This window comes from Macaca mulatta, chromosome 12 (assembly GCF_049350105.2).
Source record: "Macaca mulatta isolate MMU2019108-1 chromosome 12, T2T-MMU8v2.0, whole genome shotgun sequence".
NCBI classification, from domain to species: Eukaryota; Metazoa; Chordata; class Mammalia; order Primates; family Cercopithecidae; genus Macaca; species Macaca mulatta.
Window position 1 is genome coordinate 26,687,312 of NC_133417.1, and position 16,809 is coordinate 26,704,120.

The 16,809-nt window shown below is 37.6% G+C and overlaps 1 protein-coding gene and 1 non-coding gene across 3 annotated transcripts in view; one reads left to right on the forward strand and one right to left on the reverse strand.

Moving 5' to 3' along the window:
- RAB3GAP1 (RAB3 GTPase activating protein catalytic subunit 1) overlaps positions 1-16,809 on the forward strand; it is a 112,664-nt gene that overhangs the window by 5,306 nt on the left and 90,549 nt on the right. The window contains exon 3 of one of the 2 annotated variants that reach the window (XM_015109969.3): positions 55-130. The exons of the other annotated variant lie outside the window; for it this stretch is intronic. Coding sequence (XP_014965455.3) covers positions 55-130 — 76 coding nt within the window. The remainder of the gene's footprint in view (positions 1-54; positions 131-16,809) is intronic. 2 annotated transcript variants of the gene reach the window in all.
- LOC114671656 (small nucleolar RNA U13) lies at positions 8,123-8,223 on the reverse strand. Its single transcript, XR_003721685.2, has one exon. It is a non-coding gene; the product is annotated as a small nucleolar RNA U13 (small nucleolar RNA).

Genomic DNA, 16,809 nt, shown 5'->3' on the forward strand with positions numbered 1-16,809 from the left:
TAATAGGAAAAAATGTGTGCTGTTGTATTTAGAAGCTTTCTCCCCACTTCCTAGGTTTATTTCCAAAGTTGAAGAAGTCTTGAATGACTGGAAACTGATTGGAAACTCTTTGGGAAAGCCACTTGAAAAGGTCAGATCTATTTGCTAGTGTCTCTAAATGACTATTTACTTTGAAACCTCTATTTTCCAGCCCTTTGCTGCATTTGGCACATTTGAATTAAATGTTTTTTTAAAGTTATGTATAATCTATAAACATCAAATGGCATTTGGAAGAATTTGGATTTAAATCTGTGGCAAATGATATATGTAAGACATTTGTGAAATGTTTAAATAATAAAGTTATATATATATATAAAAAATATTCTTGTGAGTGATTCTTTGTGAGTGAAATTTGCTTCTCTTTTGCCGTCTCCCTTGGAATGTTAAAACATATTTTTAAAAGTTTTTTAGTTTGAGGCCGGGCGCGGTGGCTCAAGCCTGTAATCCCAGCACTTTGGGAGGCCGAGGCGGGCGGATCACAAGGTCAGGAGATCGAGACCACAGTGAAACCCCGTCTCTACTAAAAATACAAAAAATTAGCCGGGCGCGGTGGCGGGCGCCTGTAGTCCTAGCTACTCAGGAGGCTGAGGCAGGAGAATGGCGTGAACCCAGGAGGCAGAGCTTGCAGTGAGCCGAGATCGCGTCACTGCACTCCAGCCTGGGCGACAGAGTGAGACTCCGTCTCAAAAAAAAAAAAAAAAAAAAAAGTTTTTTAGTTTGTCAGAGAAACATTGCAGTGACCAGCTTCTTTGGTAGCATATTTTGCTTAACGAATGAGGAAAATTCTAGTACTTAACCACTGATTTACTGTAGTTAACAACTATTTCACTCAGTTTTTGTATTTTAGAATATCACTAGTAACATCACCCTGCTGTTTTAAACTTTTTAACTTACGGATGTTTTAAGGATTTTATTTAAGATGAAAAAATTACTTTTTGAAATTGAGATAGAAATCAAATTCTAATCTAAAGTATTGGTAGTTTTATTCATAAGCCACATCCCAAATGTTTAATGAAGAATGTACTCTGAGAACAAACCTAGATTCACTGTGAAGGGATCTAACAATTTGATTTTAAGTTTATGTAGATGCTTAGTTTGTTAGATAAATTCTTTTGAAATAAAATTTATGGTTGGTTTTATTACAACTCAATACTACTAACTCAGTGATAACTTATTAACTCAGTAATTATTAATTCAATGGTAATTTAATTATAATTTACCCTGTGTTAGGAACTTTGAGTTCTCAATATTTGCTAGGGTTTTTCAGCTTTGTGATGGTGATACTATCAAAAAAGACACTGTCAAAATGCATTAGGAAGCCAGGCAACATAGTGAGACCTGGTCTCTTAAGGAAAAAAAATCTCCTTATTTGTATCAATATGAACAGAAAAAGTAAGACTACATATAAGGAATACATCATTTAAAGACTCTTGGCAATATATAAATTGATTTACTACATTACGTGTGTGAATAAAGAAAATGTGACACTTTCAAACACGGGTCATTCTATTCCACTTGAAACACATACATAACAATTGATATAGATGCCAATAAGATTAAAGGCAAAATAAACTGGATATAGCTAGAATAGGAAATGATTTACACTACCAAAAAGAGAGCTAGATCGGGTACTTAGGAGCTCTGATATACTTTCATTCTTTGATTTACGTGTATTTACTGAGTATCTGCTATGTGCCTGATATGAAGAAATTGTGAACAAGATAAGATCAGTGTTGCCGTTGAACATAAATTCTAGTGAGGGTGATCAGTAAAGAAACATTAAAATTTTATATTATTATTAATTTTTAAATTGATATATGATGTACATATTTTGGGGTACATGTGATAATTTGATACATTCATATAATCAAATCAGTGTAATTGGGAACCCTTAAATATTTATCTTTATGCTAGGAACATACAAATTACTTTCTTTTAGCTATTTTGAAATGTACAGTCAATTAGTGTTACCTAAAGTCACTCTAAGGGTTAAAGTTTTAGATGCTAAATTCAGTTTTGGAATTTAAGTGGGTAATTATTTAAAGTAGGTAGCATACTGCCAGGCATGTAGTAGAGGCTAATGAAGTGTTAGTTCCAGTCTGTTTCTCCCTACTAGATAGTAGTACATAAATAAGATATAGAAAATATGGGCAGATTTCAAGGTGAGCTGTAACTATGATGAATAGGAAGAAAGTGTAGAGGACAGGGATTGTTTGGTGTAGAAAAGAAAGTTTAGAGACTTCCTTAGAAGATTTTTTTTTTTTTTGAGACGGAGTCTCGCTCTGTCGCCCAGGCGGGAGTGCAGTGGCCAGATCTCAGCTCACTGCAAGCTCCGCCTCCCGGGTTTACACCATTCTCCTGCCTCAGCCTCCCGAGTAGCTGGGACTACAGGCGCCCGCCACCTCGCCCGGCTAGTTTTTTGTATTTTTTAGTAGAGACGGGGTTTCACCGTGCTAGCCAGGATGGTCTCAATCTCCTGACCTCGTGATCCGCCCGTCTCAGCCTCCCAAAGTGCTGGGATTACAGGCTTGAACCACCGCGCCCGGCCAGAAGATTTTAATTTATATGAAGGACAGTGATTATTAATTTTCTTCCTCCACTGAGGGGGAATTAAGGGAAATTATTTTATTAAAACCTTTAATTATGGAAAATTTCAAACATACATAAGGTGAACAGTATAATGAGTAAGTATAATGAATATTATAGTATAATGAACGCCCATGTACCCATCACTTAGCGTCAATAATTAATACTTTGCCATTTCTTGTTTGAGTGGTACCTCTGTTTAATCCCCTGCCTCCATTAGATTTTTTAGATAGTTTTTTTGGGTAAGATTTATATGCATTGTAATGCATAAAACTTAACTGCTTGATTTTGACAAATGTTCACATGGGTATAACTTACACTCCTATCAAGATAGAGGACAGCTCTGTTACCCCAGGAAGATCCTTAGTGACCCTTTCTGGTTAATTCCCATGCCCTCCAGTCATCTGCTATTATTATTATTATTATTATTATTATTTGAGACAGAGTCTTGCTGTGTCACCCAGGCTGGAGTGCTGTGATGTGATCTCGGCTCATTGCAACCTCTGCCTCCCGGGTTCAAGCAATTCACATGCCTTAGCTTCCCAAGAAACTGAGACTACAGTCATGTGCCACCTTGCCTGGCTATTTTTGTGTTTCTGGTATTTTGTATTTTCGCCATGTTGGCCAGGCTGATTTCCAATTCCTGGCCTAAAGCAATCCGCTTGCCCTAGCCTCCCAAAGTGCTGGGATTACAGGTGTGAACCACTGGGCCCAGCCTTTTTTTTTTTTGAGACGGAGTCTCGCTCTGTCGCCGGGGCTGGAGCGCAGTGGCCGGATCTCAGCTCACTGCAAGCTCCGCCTCCCGGGTTTACGCCATTCTCCTGCCTCAGCCTCCTGTGTAGCTGGGACTACAGGCGCCCGCCACCTCGCCCGGCTAGTTTTTTGTATTTTTTTAGTAGAGACGGGGTTTCACCGTGTTCGCCAGGATGGTCTCGATCTCCCGACCTCGTGATCCGCCTGTCTCGGCCTCCCAAAGTGCTGGGATTACAGGCTTGAGCCACCGCGCCCGGCCTTTTTTTTTTTTTTTTTTTTTAATAAACATACATTACTGTCACCTGCTCTAGAATTTTACATTTAGGTGACCATAAATGTCCCTGACATCCTTTACTCACCATAATGTTTTTAGATTCATCTAGGTTGTTGTACATATCAGAATTTCATTTCTCTTTATCACTGTGTAATAAGTGGTCTGTTTTATGAATATACATGTTTTCTTTCACTTGTCCACTTACATACTATTAGGAATAAAGCAGAACCTTATTGTATGAGGCCTTTTGTGGACTTATGTTTTTATTTCTCTTGAGTAAATGCCTAGGATTGGAATCATTGGGTAGTAGGATAGGTGTAACTTTATAAGAAACAGCTAGAGCTTTTTGTACTGTTTACCTGCCCACCATCAATACATGGGAGGTTGTGTTGCTCTACATTTTCACCAACAATCAGTTGTTTGCAGTCTTGTATATTTTAGTCATCTTAATGGGTATGTAGTTTGTGCTTTTAATTTATATTTCTCATTTTGGTTTTAGTTTGTATTTCTATGATGATATTAATACTGACCACTTTGAATTTTCATGCACTTAGCCATTTGTTTATCTTCCTTTGTGAAATGTCTTTTTCAAGTTCTTTATCCATTTTAAAGATTGGATTTTGTTTTTATTGAGTTGTAGGAGTTCTTTTAGTGTTTTTTTTTTTGTATTATATATTCTGCTTTTAAGTCTTTTCTCAGTAGTTTTGCTAAGTTGTGAAGATCTTTTTAATGCAATTTTCTAGCAACTTTATCAATGTATCATTTAACTTTTGTTTAGGTCTGTGATTTATTTTGAGCAATACTTTATGGAGGGAAGTAGAGATCAAGTTTCTTCTTTCTTTTTTTTTTTGCGTATGGATATCCTGTTGTTCTAGAACCTACTTTGGAAAACACTTTTTCCATTGGGTTGCTTTGTCACCTTTATTGAATAGTTGACCTAAGAAGTCTACTTCTGGAGTCTGCATTCTGTTTCATTAATCTATTTGACTATCCGTATGTCAATACCATATTGTCTTTTTTTTTTTTTTTTTTTGAGACAGAGTCTTAACTCTGTCACCCAGGCTGGAGTGCTCAATCTTGGCTCACTGCAGCCTCCGCCTCTCGGGTTCAAGCTATTCTCCCGCCTCAGCCTCCCCAGTAGCTGAGATTACAGGCACCTGCCACCGCGCCTGGCTGCTCTTTTATTTTTAGTAGAGACAGGGTTTACCATGTTGGCCAGGCTGGTCTTGAACTCTTGACCTCAGGTGATCCACCCGCCTCGGCTTCCCAGAGTGCTGGGATTGTAGGCATGAGGCACTGCGCCTGGCCTATATTGTCTTGATTACTGTAGTTTCGGATTTCCCAACCTTGGCACTATTGACATTTTAGGCCCCATTGTTGTGAGGCTGTCTTATGCATTGTCAGATATTTAATAGTATCTTTGATATCTACCTGCTAGATGCCAGTAACGTTTTTCCAGTTGTGACAACCAAAATCGTATCCAGATATTGCCAAATGCCTGCTGAGGGACAAAATTGGCCCCAGCTGAGAACCATTGAATGGCTTTTTAGTAAATCCTGATGTTAATGTAAATTCTCCATCTTTGTTGTTTTCCCAAGATTTTAGATCTTTTGTGTTTCAATTATGAATTTTAGAATAGGCTTGCTTATTATTATAAAAAGGAGTATGATTATACTGAGACTGTAATTGGGATTGTGTTGAATTTGTAGATCACTTTGGAGACATTTTAACAGTCTTGAAACGTCCAATCATGCACATGGCACATCTCTCCATTTATTTAGGTCATCTTTAATTTTTCTCAGCAACATTTTGCAGTTTTGGTAGAGGTCTTGTATATCCTTTGTTAACTTTATTACTCAGCATTTTATGTTGTATGATGCAAAAATAAATGGAATTGTTTTTTAGTTTTGTTTTCCAGTTGTTCGTTGCTAGTACTTAGATACACAGTAAAATTTTGTATGTTAACTTTGTGTCATAATACCTGGCTAAACACACCTATTTTAAATCATAATCATTTAATTCTTCTGCATTTTTCTACATTAATAGTTATGTTGCACACAAATAGGGTACAGTTTTACTTTCCAATTTTTATACCTTTATTACTATTATTGTACTATCCCAAACCTTCAGTAACATGTTGAGTAGAACTGCTGCAAGTAGACATCCTTGCCCTCGTTAAATTTGAGGTGGGGGAAATGTTCAGTGCTTCAAAACTTAGGTTAACTGTAGGTTTTTTAATAGGTGTCCAGAAGACTGAGTAAATTATTTTCTTAATTTGCTGAAAGTATTTTGTTTTTGTTGTAAATGAGTATTCAAGTTAGTAAAATCTTATTTAGCATCTATTGAGATAATCATATGGTTTTTCTTTTTTATTTTCTGAATATGGTAAATTATGTTGATTTAAAACAATTTTTTTGTTGTAAAATATAAGATTTACCATTTTAACAATTTTTAAGTGTAAAATTTAGTGGCATTTAGTACTTTCACATTATTGTGCAATCATTGCCACCATCCACATCCAGAACTTATTTCATCAGCACAAACTGAAACTACCCATTAAACAAGAACTCCTTGTTGCTTGGATTGCTTCTACCTTTTAGCCATTATAAATAATGCTGCTATGAACATGAATGTACAAATATCTGTCAGGTTCCTGCTTTCAGTGCTTTTATGTTTATACCCAGAAGTGGAATTGCTGAATTATTTGATGATTCTATTTTTAACTTTCTGGGGAACTGCCGTACTTTTGGCTGGCTACAAATTTTGTTTTTGTTTTCCTGAAAGATTTTGCCATATTTTTGAAGGATAGTTTTGCTTAAGAGTGCTGGCTTGATGGTTATTTTTTCCACTTCTATAAAGATGTAGTTCCATTGTCTTCTCTTCTCTGTAGTTTCTAAGGAGAAGGTAGATATATTCATATTTTTGTTTGACTTTGTTTTTCTCTGGCTGCTTTTGAGATTCTTTTCTTTAAAAAATTTTACTTAAGCCATCTGACTGTGATGTGCACAGATATGTTTTCTTTGTATTTTTGCTGCATAGGGTTTATATTGATATTGGATAAATTTTTGTTTTTCACCACATTGGGGGCGTGTTAGGTCATTATATCTTCAATTTTTTTTTGCCCCATTCTCTACTCTTTTTCTGTGACTTAAGCTATACTTAACATTTGACTTGTTGATCCCGACCCCCAGGTAGGTCTCTGAGGTTCTGCTGTCAGTCTTTTTTCTTTCTGTTCTTTAGGTTGGATAGTTTATCTTGATTTCGAGTTCATTTATTCTTTCTTCTGTTGATTCCGACTTGCTGTTAAGCCTACCTGCTGTATTTTTCAATTCAGTTATACTTTTTAGGTCTAGAATTTTCATTTGATTCTTATGAGTAATTTTCAATTCTCTGAGATTCCTCATCTCTAAGTTTGTTTTGAAAATAGTTTCTGTAGTCCTTGAGTGTATTTATTATAGCTAGTCTAATGCAAGTTGCATGACTAGGTCTTTTTGGGGTTGGTTTCTGTTGACTGTTTTTTGTTTTTGTTTTTGTTTTTTTGTGTTTTTTTTGAATATAGGTCACATTTTGCTGTTTTTTTGGTTTTTTGGTTTTTTTTCTGAGGTGTTTTTATTTTGGTATGTTTATCCAGTAATTTTAAAGTTTCATGCTTACATTATGAAGTGTAGAGACGAAATGTAGTCTACATTTTATTTATAATGTAAGCATAAATTTTCATTCATAAACTTTCTAACATTTATGTTGTGTTCCTCTGAAGAGTTTTTTTTTTTGGTTCTAGTGAGTGTTTTGCTTGGCTGGATTAAAACTGCATTCTCTTTTCAGTGATGGCAGCAGCTGAAATCTTTTCTTTCTAGCTCTTGCTTTGTCATTGTACCCTAGAATCTCCTCTGCACATGCATAGTTTAGCAGATAGCCAAGGTTTGGGACAGTTTATACATAAATTTTGGTGACTTAGCCCCTGTTGGCTTCTTCCTTTCCAGAATTTACACCTCAATGTTAGAACTGCCCTGTCAACCTCAAACATTGTCTGGTGTCACCTAAATTCGGTAGAGCTGTATCTTGCTGCTTCCCAAGTGGTACACAGATTAGAGCCCCCGTAGATCAGCAATTCTCAGTGTGTGATCTGAGGACCGTTGTCTCTGAGAGCTTTGCAAGGGGTGATCAGGGTCCCTGCCTTTTCCAGTTAGGTACGTGTGTACTTGAGGCCAAATTTTCTTCATGTACTTCCAACTAGAACAATGGATTGCAGTGATTCATTGCAGAAGCAGATATGAGAGTACAGTTAACTTTTTAAAAACTATACATTAAACAGATTTGCAAAAAGGTAGAACAGGGCTACTCTTCTCATTAATATTTTTGTTTGTTCCAGAAAATGTCGTTACAACTTATATGTTAAGATATAAAAAGTTCATTGTTTGTAATGAATTAATAAATTGCAATTTTTTTCCTTTCAGTTTTTTTGTATTTTCATGTCAGATGGTAATGTACCGATGTTGTGACAATGTTTGAGGGAGGCACATCTCATGTGTGCATGAAAACTTAAATGTCCTGCTTTCGAACTATGAAAGGATCTCTTAAAATTTCTAATGCGGGATCTTCAGAAATTTCTTTTTCTTTTTCTTTTTTTTTTTTTTTTTTTTGAGAGGGAGTCTCACTCTGTCACTAGGCTGGAGTGCAGTGGTGCAATCTCGGCTCACGGCAACCTTTGCCTCCCTGGTTCAAGTGATTCTCTTGCCTTGGTATCCTGAGTAGCTGGGCCTATAGGTGCATGCCACCATGCCCAGCTAATTTTTTTTTTTTTGTATTTTTAGTAGAGACGAGGTTTCACCGTGTTGGCCAGAATGGTCTCAATCTTTTGACCTTGTGATCTGCCTGCCTCAGCCTCCCAACGTGCTGGGATTACAGGCGTGAGCCACTGCACCCGGCCAGTAATTTTTAAGAGTGTAAGGGGGTCCTGAGTCCAGAAAGATTGAGAATTGCTGTTAGACAAAAAGGTATAAACAAGTGCCTGTTGTCAGATACACTTTCTTTTTTTCATGGGTAAACTCTTCTCAGCTTCTGTCTGCATTTGGTCTCTCTCCAGAGCATTGAAAAATGGTGTTTTTGTCCAGATTTTATAGGAAAGTGTATCTGACCAAGTTGCTTCACCATTACCAGAACCCAAAGTGCTGGGAAATGATTTTAAAAGGGAAGGAAATGGCAATTATTGAGCACCAGGTATGGTATTGGTATCATGCACTATAGTTGGGACTGTGTCTGTTAATTTAATCCTTAAACAGATTTCAACAGTTAGTTATAACCCCATTTTATGGACAAGAAATAAGGCTTTGAGTGGTACTGTAATTTGCCCAGTGTCATTTTGCCAGTAGTTTTGGTATAAACGGGATTAAAGTTAGGTGTTGCCTTCAAAACCCATGTTGGTTCTACTTTACTGTGTCCTTTTTGGTTTCAGCAATTTAAGCGTGAGTAAAATTACTTCGAATGAGTATTAAAATAGGTTTCTAAGGCAGATTTTGGGATTCTGTTGTCTGGGGCTTTATAAAATAGATAAACATCTTGGTGGTATGAGTATGATCCTTCTTGAAGGCAAGGGAAATAAAGAAATGACCTTTTAAGTTCCTTTTAGCTTTGTAATTTTATGATTCTATTTAGCAAAAATTTTAAGTACTTTTAATGAAATGTTAAGTTTAGGTATGTCATAATCCAGTAATAGAACTGTTTAGTCAGTGACTGACTCGTATGTCCCTGAAAAATTCATGGAAGAAGAATTAACTTTAGAGTATTAATAGAAGAATAATGACTACAGTAATGTTGAAATGAGTTCACATTTTTCATACCCACTCAGTAGATTGGAATGGCATTTCAGTACTTTAAAGTTCATATGGCAAATTTAAGATGAATTTGAATTATACATTTTCTCAATTAGAAACTTCCCAAACTAAGTTATGACAATAAGTCAAATTTGGGACTTATATAAACTTTATATAAACAGTTTAGATTCCTTTATTTGCATTATCTCCAAACATTTCGGTGTTTTATGGAGTATTAATATGGGGGAGTGTATGTTTTCTCAAAGCTGAAGTTTTTTGAAACTATAGAAGGTTGAGGATCAGTCACTGATGAGAATGCAGTGTTTCTGAAATGAAGTAAATAAAAACAAAAGCAACATTGAGCTGCTCACAACCTTGTTGTAATGGGACATGTAAGATAAGGTTTGTAGTTTGTTTTTTTTCCCTCTTCATTTTTATTTTTCCTTTAAATTGTAACCATAGTGTCTATAGCTTCTTTGGATATTATGTAGAAGAAAAAAAATTGGTGTTTTGTTATATCTCCGATTCATTCGAATTGGAAGTTTCGAGAGTTTTTTGCTGTTATTGTTGTCAACATTTTTATTATTGTAATACAAAAATAGGAGATATCTTTAAGAGGCAGAATAGCATACATAGGTGATGAAGAATATGCACTCTAAAGTTGTACAGCTTGTGTTGGAATCCGAATTCTGTTGCTCATTTGCTTTGTGGCATTGTGCTGTCTCAGTTACTGTTAGTCATTATTTATTTTTGTCTTTCTGTCTTAATTGCTGTTATTATTTTTGAGAGAGGGTCTTGCTGTTACCCAGGCTAGAGTGTGGTGGTACAATCTTGGCTCACTGGATGGAGCCTCAGCCTCCTGGACTCAGGTTATCCTTCTACCTCAGGCTCCTGAGTAGCTGGGACTACAGGTACATGCCACCATGCCCAGTAATTGGTTGAATTTTTTTTTTCTGTAGAAACAATGTCTCACCATATTGCCCAGGCTACTCTTGAATTCCTGGACTCAAGTGATTCTCCTGCCTCAGCCTCCCAAAATGCTAGGATTACAGGTGTGATCCACTGAGCCTGGCCTCTTAACAAGTATTTACTAGAGTCAGTAAAATGATATTTGCTTAAGTAGAGTAGAATATAAACATAGAATTATTTAACAATCTATTGCAATAAAAATGATTCATTGTTTCTTAGAGCACCTGGCAGCTAAAAGCATAGCACCTAGCTGGGGGAAAGCTTTATGTAATAGATTCTGGCTGAGAAAGCTCAAGTTTAATTCTGAGATAGATAAGAATAAAATATTTCTGTACACATTTTTAGTTCTATTATTTCCTAATTCTTTTGTATATTTTTAATGATTTACCATTTAGTTATAGCACGATAACTAAATGTGTGATAAATTATTCTCTCAGTGTGATAAGTGAAATTTTCAAAATACATTATGAATTTTACTTTGAACTTAAATTTGGTTTAAGATACATGCCACTAAAGGAAGTAGACTATAAAAATCTCTCTTAAAAAAAAAAAAGAGGCTGGGCGCTGTGGCTCACGGCTGTAATCCCATCACTTTGGGAGGCTGAGGCGGGCAGATCACCTGAGGTCAGGAGTTCAAGACCAGCCTGGCCAACGTGATGAAACCCTGTCTCTGCTAAAAATACAAAAATTAGCTGGGTATGGTGGCAGACACCTGTAATCCCAGCTACTTGGGAGACTGAGGCAGAGAGTCGTTTGAACCGGGGAGGCAGAGGTTGCAGTGAGCTGAGATTGCGCCACTGTACTCCTGCCTGGGTGATAGAGTGAGACTCCATCTCAAAAAAAAAAAAGTCCATACTTATTTTAGACAGTGATGTAATGAAATTTCACTGTGATTCTAAACAACAAAACATCAGTCTCCTGTGAGAGCTTTTCATAAATTAATACTCATTTTCATTACATGACACCCTAACTTAAATTTTACCACTTGACTGGGTAGGGATCACATTTTGTTATAACAAATGCAACAAAAAAAGATTTTTCACAAAAAATTAACAAAGCCGTAATCATTTATGGGGGATTTTGGCAGTTACATCTCTATTGCGGTGACTCTTAACCTTTTTTATGGTCTGGCATACAGAGGGTGTAATTTGGTATCATTAGTAATAACAGTTAATTTGATAGTTCATTTATTACATACATGACACATTGCCTGGTGTATGCTTAGTACATGTTTGTTGATTGACTCCCCAGAATACACGAGTAACCCCTTGAACTCGGCATGTTCACTTTGTATAAGATATGCAGTATAAACACACCACATTTACTTACCTGGGAATTTTGTTAAAATATGGTGATGGTGGCATTTTTAAAAGCATTATACAGAAGATGGAAAGTCTTCTGGTTGGTCTGGTACGTTTTAAAATAACTGTGGTTGAATTTTTCTGCATTTAGTTTTATAATTAACCATTTTCTGTACTTTTTTTCTTTATTTAGTAATTTTTCCCTTTAGGTTTTTGATTTAGTAAATTTGATTTTTCCATCTAATTAATTTTATATAAATTGGCAAGTTTTATGGATGAGTCATTTTCTAAAACTTTGTAAAAATGGTTGTTGAGAATTTCAGTTGCATTTTTCTATAGAACGGATATGTTTAAGATACGTTTACAGGGTAGCAAATAAAATATTAATTTTTTCTTTCTACTTCTGGGGCCATGTCATAAAAGACTGTTCATCCTCTCAACTACTTTTGTTCTTTTGTTTTATTCATTTTTTCATTCATTTATTTGTGGAGAGCCTACTGTGCAGTACAAATTATCCCCCTCACTTCCTGTTTATTAAAACAACGTTCTCCCCCTGCCCTCCCTCACCTCCAGATTGTTAAACCCTTTTCCCTTTACTCCACAGTCATTTTATCTCAGCTGTCATTCTTTCTGTGCCTCCCTCCAGGAAAGGAAAAAAACTTTTTGTCTGAAGAATGGGAGCTTCTTTAAATTATCCATCACAGAGAGTCATTTAAAATGTGACAGCAGTCTCACCTCTCCTGAGCTGAATAATTACCTTGAAGCCACTTGCTACGTGGGTTGTTAATTGATGCCAAGTAGCCATACAATGCCATATGATGGATATTATAATTCATACCCTGTAGTTTAACAGTGTATAGGCAATCACTAATCAATATTATCTCTGTAAACCAATGAGAATTCCTGTCAAACAACTTTGTATCAGCCCACTCCTTGTTTCCTTTAAAAACCTGTTTGTAACAGAGGCAGACAGAGTACTCCCCAAGGCAGCTTGGAAGTATGTCCTGGGCTGCAGTCCTCAACTTTGGCCCAAACAAATTCCCTCTGTTAATTTTGCCTCAGCTTCTTCTTTTAGGTCAACATGTGTAGCTAATGACTTGGAACTGTTCAGGCAGTTAGAGTTCAACCAGTTTAAAAGCCATATAGCTCATTGTGGATAGGACTTTACCATGGTATATAATGGGTGTTCTTTCTGTCTTTAGTTTTTAAAGTAGAAATGGGGTCCTGAAATGTTATCCAGACTGGTCTGAAACTCCTGGCCTATAAAGGGAATTCTTTTTTTTTTTTTTTTTTTTTTTTGAGACAGAGTCTAGCTCTGTCTCCAGGCTGGAGTGTAGTGGTGTGATCTTGGCTCACTGCAACCTCCGCCTCCTGGATTCAAGCAATTCTCCTGCTTCAGCCTCCCGAGTATCTGGGATTACAGGTGCCTGCCACCATGCCTGGCTAATTTTGTATTTTTACTAGAGACGGGCTTTCTCCATGTTGGTTAGGCTGGTCTCAAACTCTTGACCTTGTGATTTGCCCAAAGTGTTGGGATTACAAGCGTGAGCCATTGTGCCTGGCCTATAAAGGGAATTCTTAATCCAGAGTCTTGGGTCTCTTTGAATTGTATGCATTCTTCATTTTGAATGTGAATTTTCTTGGGAGATGGTCCACAACTTTTGTCAGATACTCAGAGGAGTCCATGACCCCAAAAAAGTTAAATAAAAGCTAATGTTTAAAAATATTTTGGTATATATTTATTTTAAAAATTAATATGTTTCATTTTGACAATATATATGCACAGGCTTACTTGAACATGTACTTTTGGGACAGTTTGTATGATAGAGACTACGGGTTTGTGTGGAAGTCACAGTTTACTCACATACAGATCTGGTAGTTTTTAAGTTGGTGAAATTTGTCCTTGATACCCTTCTACCTTCTTACCCATTTTCATAATCCTAGTATCCTGGCCTTGAGGTCCAGAGCCTCATTTTACTGGCCCTTAAATGCTCCAAAATTACCCACTTTTTTCCTTTGCTTCCAGTCTCTACCCCCATCTTCATCCCGTGTCCAAAGTACCATGCTAATCCTAATCAGTGGGAAGCAGTTTTATTAATTTATTTAAAATATTTGAATGGATGAATAAAATATTTGAATATTTGAATGGATTAGTTTGGTTTCGTATTTTACTAAAATATTCAGAGAAACTTCTTTTAGGCTCCTATCTTTGAATTCCTTTCTGTTGTGGGTGCAAGTGGCTGGGGCTGGTGTTGCAGGTAGTAACATAATTTACCAAAACAGTCGTAGGTTTTTTTTAAAAAAAGGAAGGTTTATTAGAGAAAGTATGAAGATACAAAGATACGTTGCAAGGGTGCAAGGTGCAGCACAGCAGAGAAGGGGCTGTCTGTAAAGAGGAAGGGGCTGGAGGGGGCTAAGTGCAGGATGAGGTTATGTTCCTGGGGCTACGTGCTCACCTTCCTTATTGTTGCTTACCTATCAGGATTCCACATTCCCCCCCAGCAGAACAACAATGACAAGTCTCTGACATTGGGGGTGGAGGTCTCATCTCCCAACCGCATCCTGCTAACCGTGGGTATGGCACTGGCCCTGCCGATGGCTGTTGGTCTGTCAGGAGACTCTATGGGTCATTGTCCTGGATTGTGGGACTTAGGATATTGCATTGGATCTTTTTTTCTTTCTTTCTTTCTTTTTTTTTTTTTAGATGAGTCTCGCTTTATCGCCCAGGCTGAAATCTGGTAGCATGATCTTGGCCCATTGCAACCTCCACCTCTAGGGTTCAAGCAGTTCTCATGCTTCAGCCTCCCAAGTAGCTGTGACCACAGGTGCACATCACCATGCCTGGCTACTTTTTTGTATTAGTAGAGATGGGGTTTCACCATGTTGACCAGGCTAGTCTCAAACTCCTGACCTCAAGTGATCCTCCTACCTCAGCCTCCCAAAGTGCTGGGATTATAGGCATGAGCCACGGTGCTCAGCCAGATATTGGATCTTGTTGGAGGCAGGGCTTATCAGAGAAGGGGAGCACGTTAAGACATAACTAGCATTCAACTGAATCCAGGGAAGATTCATAAAGGTAGCAGGCATCTTTGGGGAGAGACTGATATCCCGTTTGCAGTGTCATTTGTAGGTGAAACTGTAGAATTCTAGAAGAGAAAGTTTTGTTTTTTAAGCCAGGTATCAAAAAGGGAAAAAACCTTTTGCAATGTGTCTTTTTGTCCTTATTGGAAGCCCATTTGGGTAACCTGGAAGTCAAACTTGATGAAAAAGTGTTTGAATTTAATTAGACGCAACATAGGGAACGAATTTTAGAGAGACTATTATGCTTTAATTACATACAATATTCTTTTTATAAATTTCCTGTCACGATTTTCTTGTGACTTACGTAGACCATCTATTATATGCTTGGACTTTTTTTGACTTGTCCTGAACATCCCTTATTTTTAAACAACCAGTTATTTTACTTTAAGACAAGAAATTACCATACAAGATTCTTTCTCATATAAAATACTTTTTTATAACCTTCCTTACCAACAATACGTCTTTACCATTATAACCTTTAATTAGGCAGAAATTATTTTTCTTCTGTTAGTGAGTTATGGTTTGTATTACCTATTGCTGTGTGAGCCTGTGAAGGGGAGCAGATAGGGAAGTTGTCTACATACTGTAGAAGTTATCCCCTTTCAAGAGATTGCCCAGTTAGGTTTCCTGCTAGGGTCTATCTGAGTAAGTGTGGGCTATCTTTAAGCCCAGGGGTAGGACTATCTAGGTTGAAGTTATTGGTTAAAGATTTAGGTAGCTTTCCCGGGAGAAATAGGGCTATTAGAGGGAAAGATTAATTCAGAGATTGGGTAAATATTAAGCAGACACCCATCTTGGAAAGTATATTTTTGCCCCAAAGGGGTGTGGAATATTTAGACATTACCCAAGACTGGTGGGAGAATGGTAATTGGTCCCTCAAGTAATATAAAGGGGTGTGATTTTTTTCTTTTGGATGGAGAGAGGGAGTGCATTTGCCCCCATTACCCAACAGAATTTGGAGGAATGTTGCTCAGGAAAGGAGATTAGTACAGAGTAGGCAGCTCTTGAACCCAAAAGGGACATTTATAATTTCATTTGCATCCTACAGAGTTACCCTTGGCTTTGTTTTGTTGATGCCAATGTCTGATTTGGAAGCCAGGTAGAGCAGAGAGACCCCTCAGCTCAAGGCCAAAAGTGTTTGGGATTGTCCTGGGGGCCCTTTGGCCCTCAGGCAGTTCTGTTTTTAATGACTGAGCATGTGACAGAGGGACAAACTGTACAGGGTTCTTTCCCATGTATCTCATTGGGGCAGTTTGCCTTCTAGTGGCCTGGCCTTCTGCACCGGTGGCAGTTACCTGGAGGAGTGTCCTTAGGGAAACCTGGAGGAGGCTGGGGGCTTATAAAGCAGCCAGCAATTGAGCCTGACTCGTGTTCCTGTGTTTTTCTTTCTCTTTAGCCCTGTCCTCCTCATTCTACTCTCAGTTATAAAAGACTGAGGAAGTTAATTTGAGAATTTCTTGCATAGCAGTCATGCTAAAAGAAAATTAGACATTTCTTTTTGAGAGTCTGAGGGTTAAATTTATCCCAGTGCTTTAAAATATAGTACAGGGGTGAGTGTGAGGGAACTGAGGGGCTTTGTCCCATGATGGGACTGTAAAAAATGTCTGCTGGGGATGCAAACTGCAGTTTCTCCCAGGGCATCCCACCAAGGGATAAGGGATCCACTCACATTGCTGAGGGACTTCTCGATGCACTTTCCAAAGGGGCATTCCACCTACTGGCAAGGATCTCCTGGCACTAGGGCCTTACACTGGATGAACACTAGGTGAGAGACCCCAGGTTAGTCTAGGTACAAATTGCGCTGGGTGCTCAATCCAGGTAGGAGGGGAAAGGGTTGAGAGAAGACTCTCTGTCCTGGTGCTGTTTGAGATTACCTGGCTTAAGATGTCTAGAGCAGGAGGATTGGCTGCCTTATGTGGGAGAGTGAGAAAGAGGATATCTGAGTTCCGCCAAATGTGTATAGGTTAGCCCTGGTCGAGCTTCTGCCGCCAGTTAT